General features: G+C 42.3%; 1 protein-coding gene across 2 annotated transcripts in view; it reads left to right on the top strand.

The window, feature by feature from the left end:
- LOC105454815 (Down syndrome cell adhesion molecule-like protein Dscam2) overlaps positions 1-20086 on the top strand; it is a 120462-nt gene that overhangs the window by 80539 nt on the left and 19837 nt on the right. For both annotated transcript variants that reach the window (XM_011697704.1, XM_011697705.1), the window contains 3 exons: positions 8441-8627; positions 8955-9097; positions 16843-17007. In XM_011697704.1, coding sequence (XP_011696006.1) covers positions 8441-8627; positions 8955-9097; positions 16843-17007 — 495 coding nt within the window. The remainder of the gene's footprint in view (positions 1-8440; positions 8628-8954; positions 9098-16842; positions 17008-20086) is intronic.

The following is a 20086-nucleotide window of genomic DNA, read 5'->3' as shown; positions in this document are numbered from 1 at the left end:
TGAACGAAACAAATTTTTATTCAAATAGATAATGCCTCGTATAAGTATATGTTGTTTCAATAAAACAAATATCAGTTAAATAAATAGGATAAAATAAACAAATATCAGTCAAATAAATAAATCTAAATCTAAAGAAACCTTTTTCTCTGTGATACAATCTTCCATGATGTGGGATACGTTAGATCGAATCGCAGACTAAAGCGATTTCGAGAACTTCATAATTTTTTATGTTGCGCGACTGCTTACGAGACAATAGAAAATGCACTCGTCTACCGTATGCCGTTCCCCCTTTTTCTCCGGAACAGTATCGTTTTACGATCTCATTCTGACCCTTGCGCAGCACTCGAAACGCGCATACAATCCTGTAGAACGAACATTATTTCATCGATGACTTCGAATCTGCATCGGCAGAAAGATACCGCTATTGTCGAGGTACGCATTGTTTCCGCGGTATCGAAGCACTTATTGTTCCGAGTGGTGTTGTAGTATAAACGGGACATTGTTCCTCATCGTTTATCGAGACATGGGCTGAGGTCGTGGCTCGTTAGTTCTCTCTCTCTCTCTCTCTCTCTCTCTCTCTTGCTCTTCTTTAATTCTCTCTCTTTAATTTTTTCTTACTGATACGTAAGATCTTACAAATATGCTCATTCTGCACTTGCTTTATTGTGAGATTTTTGTAAACTTAAAAAGCGTATTCTTTGTGAAATTGGAAACGATTCCTCGCTCGATGGAAACTTTTAATTGGAAGTCATCCCTCCCTGGACCCTCTTTCCCTTTCTCGCGGCTTCTGACTATCTTACGTTAAATGTATTTTAAACAAGAAGTTCGAGTTCTCTCAAATCCGCGAAACGATCTGTCATTAAGGTCGAGGACTCTAGAATGCCTTTGGTTCATTCACAGTCACTGGCCGCTTGCTTGCTCGATTAAAACTTCTTCCGCTTCGATTCATCTTGGCGTGTAATACACTTGCCATTATACGCAGTGTTCAAAAACCGGTAATGCCCGATCGCGATAGCCAAGTCCGAGCGGACGGTAGTCCAAGTGGACGTCGCTGCAAACTCGCGTTTTCTCCATGAAGCACCACTTGACCAAGTCGGGTGCTTCGAGTTTCGCCGAGTAAACTCCGGGCGGTTGTGCACTGATAGTGATACAGAAAGTTCTTTGTCCTTCTCCCCGTTCTCTCTGCCCTCTTGCTCGGCGTAACACGACCGATATATATTCGCGTCGGCAACGACACGGTATGGGCTCGCCGTGGGTATCAACCCCGTGCGAAGGGAGGGACGAACGACAAGAGCGGCGTAACTCCAGCGACCCAGACCTGCGGACGGTCTCGAGTGTCTTGTCAATATGTATAGTGTCATCGATGTCTCTCTATCGGACGAATCCCCGCGCGATGCATCCCTACGTAATATACGCACGAGCGCACTCGCATACGACCTGCAGGGATCTCCAATCTGCAGCTTGCAGCATTCCACGGTCCATGGGAACTTTCTATCTACGCGATTCGTGAATCTTCACACAAAACGAGACAATGACGCTAAGAGTTTTAAGATAAATTATCTTAATAGAATCGACAGTCCAAATCTTTAACAGCTTTAAAGATTTCTTGGAACCAATTGGTACTTTTTTTAATATTGATTTTGAGAGAGAAAGAGAGAAAATAATAATTAGATATACGTATATTATATATTTTATATAAAAGTACGTAATAATATATATGTATAACTATTTATTATTATTATTCAAAAATCCAGATTAATGTATACTGATGATGTCCATTATTCTATATTTATTGGTTTATAATTATTAATTATATATATTTTAGTTTAATTATAATTGCTTTCGGCAAATAATATTATATATTGTTACAACAGATATCCTATTCTTTTTACGTTTATATTACATTATAAAATCGTGAGGTATCACATAAAGTGCAAGCTTCCGTTTTATTATATAATTTGGTTCTGCTAATATAAATAAATCTTAGCTATCTACAAATTCTAATGCTTATAGATAAAGTTTGAGAACCTCTGATGTTCAGGAGGACGGGAAGATGGGCGACTATATGTACGTAGGCGCATTAAATGAGAATTACCCGCTTGCGCCGTTTCCTCGAATACGGAGGATATATACAGATCGTACTATACGGACACTCGGGACCGTCTTAGATTGCGTGCCAATGCTCCTGAATAATTCTCGACCTTCATCATACACGGCCCCGGGTCCAATCGCGGTCCTGCCGGGGCGCACGACACGCGCGGGGAGGCGCGAGTAAAAGGAAACGCGCGCGCCGTTCCCTCGCGGAGTTACACATCGCGGAGGTAATAAAACGCGGTGGTAATTACTTGGCTGTTGCAGACAATCATTAATCTTCATCGTTGTATCGACCGCGTCGGTAAGTTGCCTCTCCCGCGACGCTCCATCGCTGTTAATGAAACGACGTGATACATCCAGACCGCGATTTTCCGAGGGATGGAAGTCTATACATTTTTCATAAATCAATTTTTTTGCATTACATGTGAAAAAAAAATCGCGAAACAAAGACATATTAGTTGCGAAGAAAAACATTCGCGCGATCCCTTCAACATCCCTATATCTTTAGGCAATTTTTAAAAGGGAGATTCGTTTTCCTATATAAACGATCCGGTAAAGAAATCGTCATTGAGATAATACGCGCGGCGCAGCTCTCGCGGCATACAGAACTTACTTTTCAGCTAAATTGGATTAAGACGTTAAACGCGCCAATGGAGCGGCCGCGAATGGAACAGGCTCGCTAAACCGAGATCCTCATAATACCGTGAAAGCCTCTTTTCTCTCTATCTCTCTCTCGCGCTCTTCCCTCAGCAGATATATTCCCTCCGCACCTATTTGAAAACCGTCAGTAGGCTCGACGACTCGCGACGCATTCACAGTAGAAATAAATACGGAGTGAAAAGGGGCTCGGGGGCTCTTTTCACGGAAGGATATAATTGCCAGGAAAATAAACGATCGCAAGGTCTGTTTGCCCACATTTTCTTTCTCCACCACCTCCCACCTGCCTCGCGCCCGACAGAGAAGAGCAGAGCTCTTCGTATAAGGTACCCTGTCTTCTGATCCCTCCCCCTCCCCCGCCGCGCCGCTCCTGCTGGAGAGCTACCCTCTCGCGCCAGCGCTACATCCTCCATTCGGTCCATCCCCCGTCCGCTTTTATCTCCTCTTTGGCTACCTTCCTGTGCATGTCCTCACCTACACACGCACACACACACACACGCGCGCACACACACCATCGTCGCCGCGTCCGCGTCGTCATCGCCGTCCCCTCAATCTCTCGCCGTTCGTTTCTCGCCATTTCTTTCTCGTTCCCGTCGAGCTCCCGGCCGCCGCGCCGTCGCGTCGTGACTCCGTGGAAAAGCTCACTCTCGAGTCGTGGGTCAACGAATTCGCAATTACGATCTTTCACGTCGACGTGACTACCTACTCTCACGTCGACTTTGGAATCCTGCACCCCTCCCCTCCCCTTCCCTCTCTCCCCGCCCCGTACGTACCGCCGCATCTGCGGCCGCATCCTCGTCTTGCACCGCGATGCAGTTTCTCGGGATTTTCTTAGTAAATTTATCACGAAAACCGATAATGCATTCAAATGTTAATGTTCGTTTAATGTGAGATATACATAAACAAGTATGATCGATGAATTAGTGGATAGAAAAATTTTGCATATTTATCTTCTTAATCTTCGAAATGAAAGATACGATGTTTGTCATTTTAAAGCACTGACACAATTGATATCCATAGAATTCATGACTCGCGAACTGTAACACATTTCTACGTTCTACTAAAATAAATTATGCATTGGCATATCGGATTGATTGGCATCAATAGAAACGTGAAATTACATTTTTTATGCATTATTCACAATTTTCCAATCCTATTTTAAAATAATCCTCCTCTTTTTCTCTCTTTAAAGGATATATAATTTGTAAAATATATTATAAGACATACGCGAAGATATAGTTTAATCCGGCGAGTGCATCGGATGCTTAAATGTAGCTTGTCTCCGGAAAGAGTCGTGCTTCGCACGTCCGTCACGTAGACTTTTCATTCGTGCAATCTTTATTCGTATAACACTCCTGACATTTCAAACCGTAGCTGGGAAAAATCCCGGCCTCGGCCAAATCGCAAATTGGGTTCACGTTTCAGCGACCGATGAGCAGAAAACGTCCTCGCGGATGTAAACGCGCAAGCGCGCCACGACGTGCGGGAGGTATCGGAATTCGAAGGAGGAAAAAGCGATGGGGTTGCGCGCCCGTTACATCATATACACTTACGCTTTTATTTTTCTGATACAAGCTCCGAGACAGAGGCGGCGGCAAGACGCGATGTAAAGACAGTGCGACATATCCTTCATAAGAGCTTTGTCAGCCGCTCTCTCCCTCCCTGTCCCCCTCTTAGAGCCTCCGCACAAGAACATCCGTAAGACGTTATGTTACGTTAAATATAAACCTTAAATTATTAAATAGTCTTTATTTTTACCGTTCTTTTACCTAATAAGTGAGAGAGGTGACGTCGATGATGATCCTAAAACCCCATCTACATAAGTCGCAAACGCAAAACGCAAACGCGGACGTTCCTCTCTTTTTTTTCTTTTTTTTTTGACATTTCATTCTTTTTTTCTCCGCGTTTGCATTTGCATTGTGCGTTTGCGATTTATGTAGATGAGGCTTTACGTTATGAATTGTTTTATGCGCTGGCCTAAGTTATATTTATAAGTACGGGCTAGAGGTGTGCGAATCAAGCATGGTCGAATCTAATCGAATTGAATCGAATCGAATCAAATCTCTTTAATCCGAATACGAATCGAATCTGAATCAAATTTTCTCAGATTTACATTACATGTTAAATTAAACGTAATAAATATCAAAATTTATGAATTACATTATTTTACGCAATAATTTAAACAAACTATTTACGATTTACATCTCATTACAAAGGATCGTGATCTTATGTGACATTTTGAACTAGAAAATGTGTAATTAATAATATGTGTATACACGAATAGTTCGAATGCCTTCGAATATTTTCTATATATTAATTTCTACATGGATACGTTACATACATCAAAAATACTAATTTATTTATAGATAAGAATAATTGATCGCACGGGAGTTATAAATGAAACAAATAAAATAGGCGATCGATTCGAAATCGAAACATTGTTGATTCTCGAACTATTCAATTTCGAATCTTACAGATTCGAAAACGAACTCGAACTGAATCCGCTGTGATTCGATTCGATTCGATTCGAATTCGAACTATTTGCACACCTCTAGTACGGGCTTAAGTTTAAGGTTTATACTTAACGTAACGTAACGTCTTACGGATGTTCTCTGTGCGGAGGCTCTTACTTTTGCGCGTCTATTGTCCCTGCGTCTATACGTGTGACGCAAGAGCGTTCGTATAACGTCCATGATGCTGTCGAATATTCGTCCCTCGTGTAAATATTAAATGCCTCCCCCTTAAAAACAGTGGCACATACACAGCGCGAAAAGCTGCTGTACACTGCATGGAAAATGGTGGAATTGAGGACGCACGTAAATTGTTATGAATAAAATACCGCGCGATACGGACGTCACACGTTTTATAACACGTCGCCAGTAAATATGTTTTCCCGGTCACGCGGATATATAACGGAAAGATGCGATGACTCGACGCCAATGATTCCGAGCCGCGCCGGGGAAGGCTATATGTGAAGGCATTAAATGCAACGACCGCATGTACGCGCGCGGATTCGTGCATTATTCGAAAAGAATGAACGCGTAAATAAGTGTGCGCGAGCACGCGCGCATACAGACGGAACGCGCACGGAGTATGTGCGACGGTGTGGGGAGGTGCTGTTCGGCTTTTGCTTTTTGAAAGGCAAGCAAACACGTGGCTACGTGCCCGCCGTCCTTCTTGACAACGCGAGAATTTATACATTCGCTCTGGCGCGGTCCGATAGAGAGGACGGGGAAAATTTTTGACTTCGTCCTCCCATTTGAAATTCTAATATTGGACGAAGCAATTGCACTGTCTTATAAAATTCGATGCTTTATTTATTTCAGATAGAAGAGAGGCAGAAGATGAATGTACATTAGTGAATAAGAACTTACAATTAGATTAGTATTTGATACCATGGGCCAGAAATGCCAGAATGAATGAATTTAAGAATGTAAAGTTTATTTGAAAGTAAATAATGATTTTTGAAGTAATTTGCGCTGAAATCGAATCTAATCTTAGAATTCTGCTATCATGTCATCTGCAAGTATTTAAAAAGTAGAAATCATGATTGAAAACCATGATGAAAAAAAATAACGATTTTAACTGTAATATTTATACTAATATTATATTAATTTATTATACTATTATTATTATACTAAATATTTATACATGTATTTATTACACAAAAGTAAATTACTTTTCTATGTTATCTAAAGTTAATTTTTGTCAAAGCGAGTTTTTTTCGTTTGTCTCTTTTTTTATTAATTAAAGTTTGAAATTAAAGAACTTTTATCTCTGGTTGTCTATAAATAATTGGAAAGCAAAAAAACGTTGCAAAGGACTGCGCACTAATTATATTGAAAATTAGATTTTAGTAAAATGAGTTGGTTTTCATACATGATATAGCTTATACTGTGATAAACAAAAGATATCAGATATTGTTACATCAATACTGTTCTCTTTTGAATTAATTGAAAAATGATAGGATTGAATTAGACACATTTCCAGAGCATATTATTCTTGCTGTACAAAGCACAAATTAACATCTTTGATATACCATAGCTCAATCAACTATCATGGAGCCATTTGTCTGTGACATTTTTTATTCACAACATATTGTAAGCTACATCATTTGTGAAAATCAATTCATTTCACCGAGATCTAATTTTCTGATTAATTTTAATATATAATTAATCAAGGATCCTTTTTATTGAATAAAAGACTGCCTTTAAACAGATGCAAAATACGGCAGGAAACTTTGTCAGATTTCATGAAAATTCCACTCTATTTTCGTTTGACGAAGCTCAACTGCTTTGGAGTTAACTAAATTTCGACCTCTTTCTACAGTTGCATGGATAGATACATCAGAATCTGAACCACGTCAAATCGTATTTTAAACCGCGTTGCCCCTTAGGTCGCGCCGGTCTAAATTATTCATTCCATGAATTATTTCAGTTGCTATTCCCGGCTGGCGCAACGAAAATCGATCTCTTTGATCGCGCGCGGTGCCCGTCGCGGCACTTTGTCCCCGCGTGCTATCTCCTTCGATCATCCCGTAATCCCGCATGCTTGCGTATTTCAGCTGTCCGACCACCTCCGCAACTTTTTCGCATCTCTCCGCAGATTCCGCTTTATATGTATATATACGAGCAAAACAAATACCTGCAGCCTCTTATTCTTCCTCAGCTGTGAGCGCTCCCGTAATAGCGAACATCATATTCCCGGCGAGTGAAGCGTTTTGTTTTTCGAACAAGCGACACGGCCCGCCGGCGGGCGTTTATTTTACTTGGATATCGAGGAAAACCTGCATTATATGTAAACGTAGCTTTCAACGTTCGAGAACGGATTACAGAAGCTCGCGTACGCTGCTTCTTAATCCGGGGATTTCGACTGAAATATTTGGTAGATGCTATCGGGCAGTGACGCGACCGTTCGCTCCAGCGTGCATTTAATCCCGGAACGAGCATGGTCCCGAATCGATTCGAAATCTAGGTCGAATTCGGCTTAGTGGAATTGATTTCTCCGGTTTCTCGGTTGCGAACAATGTATACGTCGTGCAGGGGGGTGGAGGAGGGGGGGGGAGGATGGTTTAGACCGGCTTCGCGAATCAGGTCGTTCCGCCCGCTTCAACGAGACAAAAGATAAAATTCTATCCGCGGCGCTTACCAACCAACAAATCGAATAATCGTTTCAACATCGAGTTTAATCCACGGGCAAATCCAGATCGGAGCTATCGCTTGACCTGAGGCGGCACCGCCGCGCGAAGAACAGAGGGGAAAATATTGATTTCTAAATAACTACAATATACACAACGTAACGAGCACTTGGGTAAAACGTTATCTGTTGTTGCAAAAGCTGCAACAATATCGTTTAACGTTCTCCAGAATATTCCAGTCATAAAATCATAAAATCAACTCGTATTTTAATGATTCATCTTTATTATTTGTTAAATCAGCGCCATTCTGAAATTTTAACCGCCACTCAGTTAAGAACCCCCGCATCGCTTCGCGATTGCTCGTCGGTGTACCTTTTTTAAAAATTAAATGGACGAGAGACAATATAAGTTAGTCGAGTTAAATTAATCGCGCTCGACCGTTTCTCCGTAGAAGCGTGTACGACGCGATCGTCAAGAGACACGCCGCGCCGCAACGAAACCAGCGTTACAATGTTAATGACCGTATGTATAGATATACGCTTTTCGTTTCAGGGTGCAGCGTGAAATTTGCGCTCGGTCAGCAGGGCCCGGTCTTCATCCTGGAGCCGCCGAGCACCCTGGTCTTTTCAAACACCACAGGCTCCCAATTAGGCTGCTCCGCGCACGGCAGCCCGACGCCGCATGTCACGTGGATTACCAGCCCGGATCAGAGATCGGTTACGGCAGTTCCCGGGCTCAGGTAAATCACGCTTCGTGTAAATCACGTTCCAGGATGTGTCCACCAGCCGCCGCTGTCCTCCGACCGATCACGTTCGTGCCGGATCACTTTTGCTGCATAAATTTGACGAGGACACTATTCGTTTAAGTATATAATAAAACCGGAGTGCGGTTCCTTGAACTCTCCACGTATACGCGGAGTGAAAGAGCCTGTTTTGAACCACGAGTGCGAGAAATCCGCACCATTATATATATACGCTTTTTCCTCGCGCGGTCTCTTTTCCTATATATATATATAAGCCGTTCCTTTACGCGAATCAACGCGAGAGCTCCTTTCATATTCTTTCAGGCAACTTCTGGGCAACGGTACGCTATACTTCCCGCCGTTCTTGGCTCAGGATTTCAGAGCCGAGGTGCACAATGCCCGGTACAGATGCCGTGCGACCAGCTCCGTCGGGACCGTACTTTCGCGCGAGGTCACTCTCCGCGCCGGTAAGTCATCTTATCCCACGTCTCTTATCCCTTCCGAAAGTGAAAGCATAGTCTTGTAGACTTACGGCGGAAACTTATCCGGTCGGAAGATTTCAAAATGTTTTATCATTCCGGCGGAAATGGCTTTTCCGGCTCTGAGTGGAAAATGTGGTCGCGCGAATAAGATCCGAACTTGCCGCGCACCCCGCGCCGACCACCGCGCTACCACCACGATGGATCGACAGTCCGTCGATGTCGTCGCGTCTCGCTGATATACACACGATAACCATTATTTATCCGAGGAAAACGTCATTTCCCCCTTCCCCTCCCTCCCCCGCGTACGAGATTCGCTGCAATAACGGACCGGCGGCGCGGCGGTACCGAACATCCCATTACGCCGGAGTGCTTTAACGGCGAGCCAACACCTCGCATTTTCAACCGAGAGGCTTCACGGCTATCCAAGTAAATACCGATGGGGGAAACGGTTGAAAGCCGTTAAATTGTATCGAAGGAAGTTCGATTCGGGTTCGTGTACGTGGGGCGAGTCTTCGCCGTTCCCGAAAGACCCGCGGCGGGACAAAACTTTGTCCGGTCGGCGCTACGTGAGCCATCATTTAAATGGCTGATTCTAAGCCGATCATTACTACTGGCGGCGGCGGCGGCGGCGGCGGCCGCGCTGAACTCGCCCCCAGCGTCCGCCATACATACTGCACGAATCCAATCGGAAAAGAATTCTTCTTTCGTTTTCATTTACTTTTGATCTGAACGACCGTCGAGTATACCTGCAGTAATAATGGTAATAGGGACATAAAGGCGCTGACTATACATATATATATACGACTATATATATCAAAAGATTGCCTATCGACGTTAGCTATATCGAAGGTATATATCCTTTCCAAACGCTTTTCAGAATAAAAATAGAAAATCAAAATATTTTCCCATGTACGCTAGATTCTTTCAAGTTTGAAAGCTAAAGAAGAACAAAAAAAAAAGAACGAAAAGATTCCTGGGAAGGAAATTGCGAGAAAAGAGAAATTTAGAAAAAATTAATATGTGTATAATTTTATTGTATTGTGTCATAATTGATTTTTGTGTAATGTTATTTAAATGATATTTACTTTTGTAGCGGTCTTTCAAATGTTATATTTCAAATATTATGTAATATTATTATATTATTACAATGTGATGAAAAAACAAGAGATCGAATGAATCAAATCGCGAAATAATAAACGTATATAACATCATAAATGTATAACCAACTGTAAAAAAAAACGCGATATGCTTGTTCGCTTTTTAGCCGGGGGTATGTAACCTTTTAAATGGGTAAACATTGATCGCTTTCACGAAGCTCTAAGCTTACGTTGCACTTAGGTTGCTTGCTTTCTCAACGGCGTTCCCGCGACGCGTTTTTAACCCTTCAAGTAAAGGCAAAAGTGTCGTCGATTTTGCAAAAATGACTGCCGCTACGCTAAACCGCAAAAAGAAGAAGAAGTTTAATGTTGAAGAATTCAAGTCAATTTTTAAATGTCAACGACTGCACGTTTCGAATCTGCCTGTCGTCCGTTGGACAAAAAAAATTGACGTCGCCCCAGGACACACACGTGCGACGACACATAAAACAATTCCAGCGCGAAATATTGACGGTCTTAAAGCCCAAAGAGTCCCGCATGTCAAACAATGCGTTTTACCGAGTATTTCAATACACTCTGCGCTCGTTCGTAACAAAACAACCGGCACACTTCTCGTATTTTCACGGCGCATACAAATTCGAAGAAATTGCAGCGAGAATCCAAATACTCTTTGATGCCGGTCCAAAGGCGGCTGTCTCCCCTTTCAAAGCCGCTTCACGTGAAGCGACATGGAATGCGCGCTCCAGCCCGTCGGAAAACTTTCGGCGGAAAGTTTTTCAGGATGATTCGACTAAAGCGGGAAGAAAAATTCGCCTCGCCGCTAGTGGTTTCCGAAACTTTCTCCCCAAAGTCATCGGACGATGAAGGAACGTCCAATCGATATCTCTTTGCCGTTACTGTCCTTGTCTTCCGCGCGCCGAACCATCCGCCCGATATGAAGCTTCTATATCTACTCCTACCAGCGCTTTCGTTAAAAGTTCACAATCCGCCCCGGAGTATAGGCATAAATAATCAAGTCATTCTGCTCGTGCTTTTCGCGAAAACAAGTTTAATATGGTTCCAAGATGATGTATGAGGGTAGCTCAAGCATAAATCGGGATTGTTTTCCCAATGAATTTCGTTTCGTCGGAATAACAAAGACTGATAAATTCAAGATTATTTTAACGCTGATATAATCTCTTCTCTCTCTCTCTCTTTTCCATTAATATCAAGGTGAGAAAGAAGAAACATTTCCTATAACGGCAAACATTACGCAATTATCAACTTCTCCCAAACAAAAAATCAAGTTTTATTATAATAAATTTATTTCAAATATAGCATAATGACGAGCTTATTGTATCAAAGAAGCCCTTTAAATAGTATAACAGCAAGCATGTAACGACAGCGCGCCGTAATTTTGCATAGTAATAGGTGGAAGATATAAGATAATCAAAAGTTAATGACTATTTGCATGTAATCGTACGACACGCATTCATTAGCGCAACGTGCAAGTTATCTGAGATCCCCTCTTCTCGTTTCACTTTATTTTCTTCTATACGCGAGAACATCGGCCAAGGAGAACCTTCTAGCGGTTCTTCTTCTGAAACGAGCGAGCCAAAAGGGAACGGTTCACTTATCTAAAATGACATCGGCCGTCCCCACGTGCTCGCCAAAGAACTTATTTTGCAAGAGAAAGAGAGAGAGAGAGAGAGAGAGAGGGGAAGGGGAGGAAGGGAGAGTCATTGTCGAAATTCTCTTTTGTGAGGATCGCGTTTTTCGACGAGATTGAGAATTCGGTAGCGACATGTCCGGCCTTCGTTCGACGAGAGGTGTGGTTCTGCGTCATAGGATGGAATAAAGAGAACGCGGCGAAGGGAATATTCATTACATCCTACGTTATACCCGCTCGCCAGTCCTGGAGAATAATGTCTGGAGAAGAGGTGTCGCGTCTTAAAAATTTAAGAGGGGGATGTGTATAACGCGCGTGGGTTTAACCTTTAGCGGGAGAATAATCGTCGCTCGGATGACGCTCATCCGAGAACGCGGTCCCGTTAATCTTAATTTTTTCAAATGATTTCATTACGGGAGGTGGTACCGGCCGGGAAAACGTAACGTAAAACGGTCGGCGGAGTCTTATATTTCACGCGCTTTCCCGCGCGCGATTTTTCCCCGACCGCGCGGGCGCTCGGGAAAATGTTGCTCGAGAGGTATTTAACCATCGAGAAATAAAGCATCGCGAAATGAATTTAACCACGAAACATGAATAAATAAACGTTTCATCTTTATGCAATAAATGCAAATTGGCACTTAATTAAAAGTTTATATTAAATTATGGAAAAGTTTCATTGATTAAAAATACATTTAAATAAAACAAAAATGTAGCGCGCGCGCTTGGAGGAGGGGGGGGGAAGTGCGTTACGTGCCGCAACGTGCCGGAGCGCGCGATGGGACGCGTACGTGCACATGGAATTAAACAATCGCGCAGCTACGTCGTATCTTACGTACATCCTAATCCCTTGAAATTTGTATAATATAAGCGGATATTTATTCGGCCGTTGTTGCGCGACGAAAACCGTATTTCTCCATACACATGCGCCGAGTATGGATGCTATAGGAAAGAATTATTGCCCACCGCACGGTGAGAGATCACCCGTTTCCGCAGACGGACGATTCTCCAGCGTACCGCTCTTATTCTTCTTTATTTTCTTCATTTTATCAACGGGAGGAGGAGGAGGAGGAGGTGGAGGAGGGGGGGGGGAAGAAGGGGAGATGCGCGCGACTAGAAAAAGAACGTAACCACATTAGCAACCCACCACCAGTTCTCGAGAAATGGTCTTGGGCAGAAAAAGGTTCGCCCTTTCGGACGCGACAAATGCTCGTATATTGTATGTAATTCCAGCAAAACGGTCGACGGTTTTAATCACGCACAAGGCACGTTTTTGTTTCTAAGAGTAAAACGTACGCAAGAAGTGTCTCGCGTTGCACGACGATAAGATACGAAACTTGTCGGGAGCTTGCGCCTGAACTTGAAAATGTAATTAAGGAATTATCTTAACCGATCAGCCGAATTGCAATGCAATTTCTAGCGAGCTGAATTTAAGCCCCCGTTTTTTTTTAAGTGAATCTTTCCGTTATTCAATTACATCTACGTGTATTTGACGCCGATTTTTAACGGGTCCTTGGCTGGTCGTGATATAAGTGGCAATATATCCGTCCCGGCGAAAATCCATCCCTGGAAAATTCGATTTTAAAAATCTACCGTTTCTCCGCAGAGAGAGAGAGAGAGAGAGAGAGAGAGAGAGAGAGAGAGAGAGAGCCATGTACAAGCAACGAGTCTGGCAAAACACGTTCGTTGCGGCGATGCATCGATACGCCACGGTGTGCACGGTGCATTTTCACGCCGCATCAGCGCGTAATGGGCGGTAAGCGCGCGGAGCGCGCGCGGTATCAGAGATCCGGCGTGAGCGATCTCGCACAAGGGTGGCGTGGGAAGGGATCGCGCGGGGGAGGTGCGATGCGAATCCGTCCGTGAAGAGAGGAGGAAAGTTAATTCCAACGATTTCTAGGAATTCGTGGAAATATCGTTGCCCGCCTGGCTGGAGATCCGCGCGCATATTGGCTTTATTTGCACATTTCGTTTCACCCTGTTCTCTGTCTCCTTCTCTCTCCCTCGCTCGTGCCTCTGCGCTATTTCTCTCGCATCCTCTCACCGGCGCATCTCAATTTTATCGTCACGTACCGTGGCCCCTCTCGCCACCCCATACTTGGTCCCGTTCTACCCTTTCCTTCACCTTCCGATTCACAAACCGGCGTCGAACCGGGCGAAGGGGGTGGAGAGGGGAAGCGGGGGGGGGGGGCAGGCGAAGGTGCCTGGCGTCGGGACACCATCCGAGAAGCCCCCAATTTCCGACGCTCCCGGACGGGCGAAAAGGGTGGAACGACACGACCCGTCTCGTCACTAGGCGAACGGTAGTTCCTCCGACCTCACAACCTTTCTTGGCTTTTCTCGTTTCGCGTTCTTCTTCCCGGTGCACATCCCTTGGCCCCGTTCGCTGGGCTTTTTAAGCTTCTCCCTCCGTTCCCCGTTCTGCCGCCTCGCTCCTTTCGCTTTACGAGCTATCGAGGAAATCGTTCGCGTTTACTTCGGCACGAATGTTTACGGACGAATCCACGAAGAAGGAGCAGGGAAGGAGGGAGCAGGGAAAAAAGAAGGGTGGGGGGGGGGAAGCGGGAGGGTGTCTCGAAGGCACTTGAAAAATGTGAAGTTTTCAGTAATCTTAGCGGCACGTACGTCTTGAATTGGTCACGCGCGTGCGACTGCAGGGCCTAAAAGTAATTTTTCATCACAATCAAATATAATGTGGGATATGTACTTATTCGTTGTAAAACGTATCTCAATGCGGATGCAGAGATATTGAAAGCGTCGATACAAATATGTATTTTTATTATTAACTTTAAATTAAGAGATATACTTACGGACTGGGTCTCGTCTAAAATCGCGGTCAGCGAGATAATGTGTGTTTCGAGGTAACGAGGTCGATGTAGTAGGCGTAATAACGTTTTGAGTTACCGTATTCACTTGGCGATTATATATGGTTAATATAACTAAAGATGCAAATGCGGGAAATTAATCGCGCACTTTGTGCCAACATTCATTATGGCGGAGCGTGTGAGTAGAATGTGTATATACGCGGCGAGCAGATGTGTCTCCGGAGAATGGGATATGCGACCTGGGCGCCCGCGCCGTTCCCCCATGCATCGCTGTTACATATTGATGTATGAGTGTGTGCTTAGATTGAGGGTGATTAGGTTTAGCGAGAGAGAGGGAGAGACAGCTTGTCTCTCGTACCTCAGCATCTTGTATAATGTTAACCGCGAATGAAAACGCATTATATCGAGTAAAATATGTGAGACGATTGGATCTTGTATAGCAATCAAAAATTTTTTCGCAAAATCTTACCGTCGTGTCGCATTGAATTCAATACGAGAACATGTATTTTTAATATACATCAGTATTTGTTAGCATTCCCGAATTTTTCGTACAAACTTTAGCAATATATTTTATAAGCTGAAACAAGAAAAAAAATATTATATGTAAACGTAGGTTCTATAATGCTTTATTAAAAAGTTATAACAAAAAAATAAAATGTACAAAAAATAATTTTTCACCTGAGTTTACACGCCCATACATTACAATTGAACTGCCATTGAAAAACTGTTTATCCAACAGCATATAAATTTTCATATGATTATACATGATTGTTATACGAAAATTGGAAACGTCGCTTCTCGTAAATATAGCCTCATCAATGATAAATTAATATTACATCGATGCCAAGCTTGTATTGACATGCGGACATTTTGAAAATGCAAACTTAAATGAAAAATTGTTTCTTGCAGATTTCAAATTTTTTCTACAACTTTTAATAATATTTAAATCTTAGGATATATGTTTATGTAACCTTTTTTTCTTATTTTAGCTCAGATATAGAACATACTATCAAAGTTTGCTCTAAAAAAAATCGGTGACATCCTATAATATATGTATCAGGAATATAAAGTATTTTTAAAGAAAACAAACAAGTATAGAAGCGCCAAATCGGTTGCGGTGAGACTGGACTTATTGCCTAATAATATTTCTATTATAAATCTTAAATAGATTTTCAGTTCTATAACTTATAGCATATAACGATTGGTAGCGGACTTCCAACGCAATCACATAAACCAAAGCTGGAATGTCACAAATTAAATTGATCGTCAGAATAATAATAATAAGTATTCTTAATCTACGTTTATAAACACGCGAAGAATTTATTGCAAAAAATATTACCTCAGGATTCGAGGCCTGAACCTCTTCCGAAATATTTTTAGCATGCTTCTTTTTTCTTATCAAACTCTTGATACGTCATTCCTCTTTAATACAGGCTGTTTGAAATTGTATGCTCGTAAATTAACGCGTCATAACGGAATAAGCGGAGTGAATCGCATTACAACGCAGCCATTGTCCATGGACTTGAAATAAGTTTGATCGTTCATTATGCATGCTTCTACTTCCCTATGTCTTATTTTCCACTTTCTGCCTGTGGTAACTTCTTAATAATCATCCATCTTCCGCTTTCAACGCTACGTCACCCCGTCCCTCTTTAGTTTCCCTCCTCTTTCTCTTCGACTTTCTGTTATATACGAATATAACAGAATTTTATTATAGAGAGCCTCTCTCTCTCTCTCTCTCTCTCGCATTTTAAATATAATTGCTTTGACTCGCCGATCCTCTTTAATCAATTTTAAATTCATTTTTCCTTACTGAAAACAAACAATGACTAACATAATTTTTTTTCTAATTTTAGTCATTTATTAAAGTCTATCCCAATAATTAAGTTTTAAATATTACGATTTTGTGTTAAACTTAATTTAAAATTGACTAAGAAACAAACTTTTAATACCTGCAGCAGTTGTAAAGCTTAGTTTCAAAAAGATTTGAAACGTTGTGATCAAATTGTATTTTTCTTAATGATTTTGTTTTCATGATTTTGAGAATTGGCTTTCCAGGAGCTTTGGAAGATGTTTCGTAAAAATATAAATTTCTGTTTGTAGTAATTAGTTCTAAAATTAAACGTATTGCCGCAATTTGATGTGCGCCGTCAAATTTTACAGTATTGACGGTACCCGGATACGACGTCAGGGTAAATAGACAACCCGTCATGGAGGGATGCAACGCAGTGTTGTCCTGTACAGCCCGGGAAGATGTTAAGGAACACCTCACTGTAACCTCCTGGTTCCGTGACGACGCCATTCTCTTACCTGGAAACACAGACACCGGTGAGTAACTGCGCGTTGAGACAGCATTTGCTATTTTAATCTAAGCCAACGCGTGTCGACGTAGTACGTTAAACCTCCTCGAGATCAGCTTCTGTGTTTAAACAACGACAATAGCACCCCCGAGTATCGTGCGTATATCACGTATTTCGTCGTTAATTTCTCACTTTGAACATTATTGTCGGACGAAACAAATTCGAATTAGTTATAATACTTATTACGCACGCCGATTCATCAATTTTCTCACCAATATGCGCAAAGATGCAAGAAGATGCGCGGAAGTTTGCGTGCAAAGTTAATTACGACCGTAAACATGTCAATTCATTCGCCGCAATTAAAGTAAAAAGAAACAAAAAAAATGTAACAGGGAATGCACTCGTTCGGGGTAAACGCGTACAAATGAAGAGGCAGAGGGACACATCCGAAGCGTAATTCCACCCCCCATCGCTTATCATAATCCGTCATACATAATAATTTTTAATCATATAGAGTCGCGTTACTTAGGGGATTATTGCAATTTTCATGATTACGATAAATTTTAGAAGAAAAGGGCATGACTCAAAAAGGAATTAAATTAACGCAATTATGACCACTTGCGAAGCGGGTGGCATACCTACAGAGAGAAAGAGAGAGAGAGAAAGAAAAAGATTTGGAGGGGCGGAGGAGGGAGAGAGAGTAAAATACTTGATCTCTCGGATGAACATCCGGTACGCGAGCAAGCCCATAGATTCCCACATTCACACAGTTGACACGTGCCACACACAAACACATACACACACACACACGCACGCACGCACACGCACACGCACGCACGCATGCACGCACGCACATATGCCCATACACACGTATCGCTTCGACTATACACACGTATGTGCGGTAACTCGGCGGTTTAGATCGTCCTGTACACGCTCAAGCATTCATGTCCCATACATATTTATGCCGGTCGGTTGCACGTAACCGGTACCGGTGTGCGCGTAACTGTACGTACGCGCGTGTGCCGTTTGAATATCATGGGAAGCATCGCGTCATGTCGGGGCTTGATACGTTTGTTTCGTAACTAGGCGGCTAACATTGCGTCGTCCGCATATATACGAAAGCAGCTAGCATCTGCATGTCGGAGGGTGGTGGTGCGCGGTTACGTGGTGTCTCCCGGCGCCGGCGCCGCCGCCGTATACGTCGACGTATACCGTTACCGCGGTTATCGCCGCACGCGTGCGGACGCACGCAGCCCGTCGCGATCGAGAACGGGTCCGTATCGCATCCGAAGACGACGGCGTCGATTCCGCCGTCCGTCAACCGATCCGTCGCGTCAATATCGGCGAAGATAGGACGAGAGGAACGAAGCGTGTCACTCGGTATATAGACAACCTCGTGATGGAGCCGATATTGATACAACTGCTCGATAATCGAGATGGAGAAGACCATCTTCTGATGTCGTTATCGGAAGAAAATCTGACTTTTTCTTTTTTCGTCACCATTGTAACCGCACAATGCCATTCAATAAAACGAAACGGAATTAACGTTTAGCTATACATACGTCAATATCCATCTATTTTAAAAATAGCATTCTGAAACTCGAATATTTGTTAAGCTTTTATTTTTTTGTATTGTGTTATGACAGAATTTGTGAAAAGAATTGTATGGCAATAAACTTTGTGATTCTTAAAAACGTGAGAAAATAAAAATGTAGCTTTTAATTAAAGAAAAAATCAAGAGATATGATATACGCTTGTCTTCGTAATGACTATCACGTCGTAATGTCGCGGATATCGCACCCTGATTCGAGAACATGAAATTCCGGTTGTACGTTGCGGGGAAGAACATGACGTTTCTATCATTGATTCACGCACACTATTACGATATCGAATCTGCGACAATAGTTCTTGTTAGACATCGTAGGAAGGAGAACCCACTCGGAATCCTATATTCGTGATGAATGCATCTTGCGCAGATCCGGGGACATATCATCGTTAGAATTGTATTATTCAGACTAAGGAGGAATATTCTTCATCAATTCTCATAAAATTTAGCATCATTTTTGAGATTATTAAAATTTATTAAGTAAATTAAATAATAATTGAAATTAACGCTTGAAATTGTGAAGTCATTACGAATGCATATCCATTCAGTTATTCTATACCTTCACGATTTTTAGGAGTCTGTTATTTTTCACTCGTTATTTTAAGACAAAAGAACTCTATAAAATAATTTTATTTTCCAAAATTAAACGAGGATGCTTAAATGCAAAAATTAGTTGCATTTAAGCATCCTCGTTTAATTTTGGAAAATAAAATTATTTTATAGAGTTCTTTCGTCTTAAAATAACGAGTGAAAAATAACAGACTCCTAAAAATCGTGAAGGTATAGAATAACTGAATGGATATGCATTCGTAATGACTTCGCAATTTCTCATTCTTCGGGCAATATGTCGAAAAATGACATTGTAAGAGAAAGTCTATCCTCAGCGGAAATATTCCCGCTCGCGCGATATTAATTATTCTCTGCGGCAAGGGATAGCGGCGCGCGAAAATCCGTAATGTTCCGAGTGTGATGATGAAAAAAAGATTTCTGGCAGGTCAATTCGAGATAGTCAGACAGCTTTAGCAAGTCGGTAGACCGAGCTGCTCGATGGCTGTCCGATGGTTGAGCCAAATTGAAAATTTCACGCCTGATGGTACACCCGTCCATGATCCGAAGGGGGTTTCATCGACAGATGCTGAGGATTTTGCATAACCCTTTGCTCCCGCAAGTTGAAATACGAGAGAAAATATTGCAGGAACCGCGTGCACGTTCAAGGATTTATTATTGATATTTCCCAGCTTCTGAATTCTGAGAAGTCGAACAGTATTTCCGCTCGGTCTGCCGCTATAGAATGAAGCTTGGAATAAATCGCCAAGTCGAGAGAAGCATTTTCTCACTGCGATAGTGATGAGAGAGAAAATTTTTAGATGAAATATGTCTTTAAAACTGTACACTCAAATTTCTTATAGTGTTAATAGATTTGTGTGTATATATATATAGTAATTTTAATGTGATCTACATTTAACTTTTACAAAAGGAGAATTCTTTTTCTAAACAGCTT

The sequence above is a fragment of the Wasmannia auropunctata genome, unplaced genomic scaffold (genome assembly GCF_000956235.1).
Source record: "Wasmannia auropunctata unplaced genomic scaffold, wasmannia.A_1.0 LD335974.1, whole genome shotgun sequence".
Lineage (NCBI taxonomy): Eukaryota > Metazoa > Arthropoda > Insecta > Hymenoptera > Formicidae > Wasmannia > Wasmannia auropunctata.
Note: the sequence above shows the minus strand (reverse complement) of the source record. Positions and strands in the feature narration are given on the sequence as shown.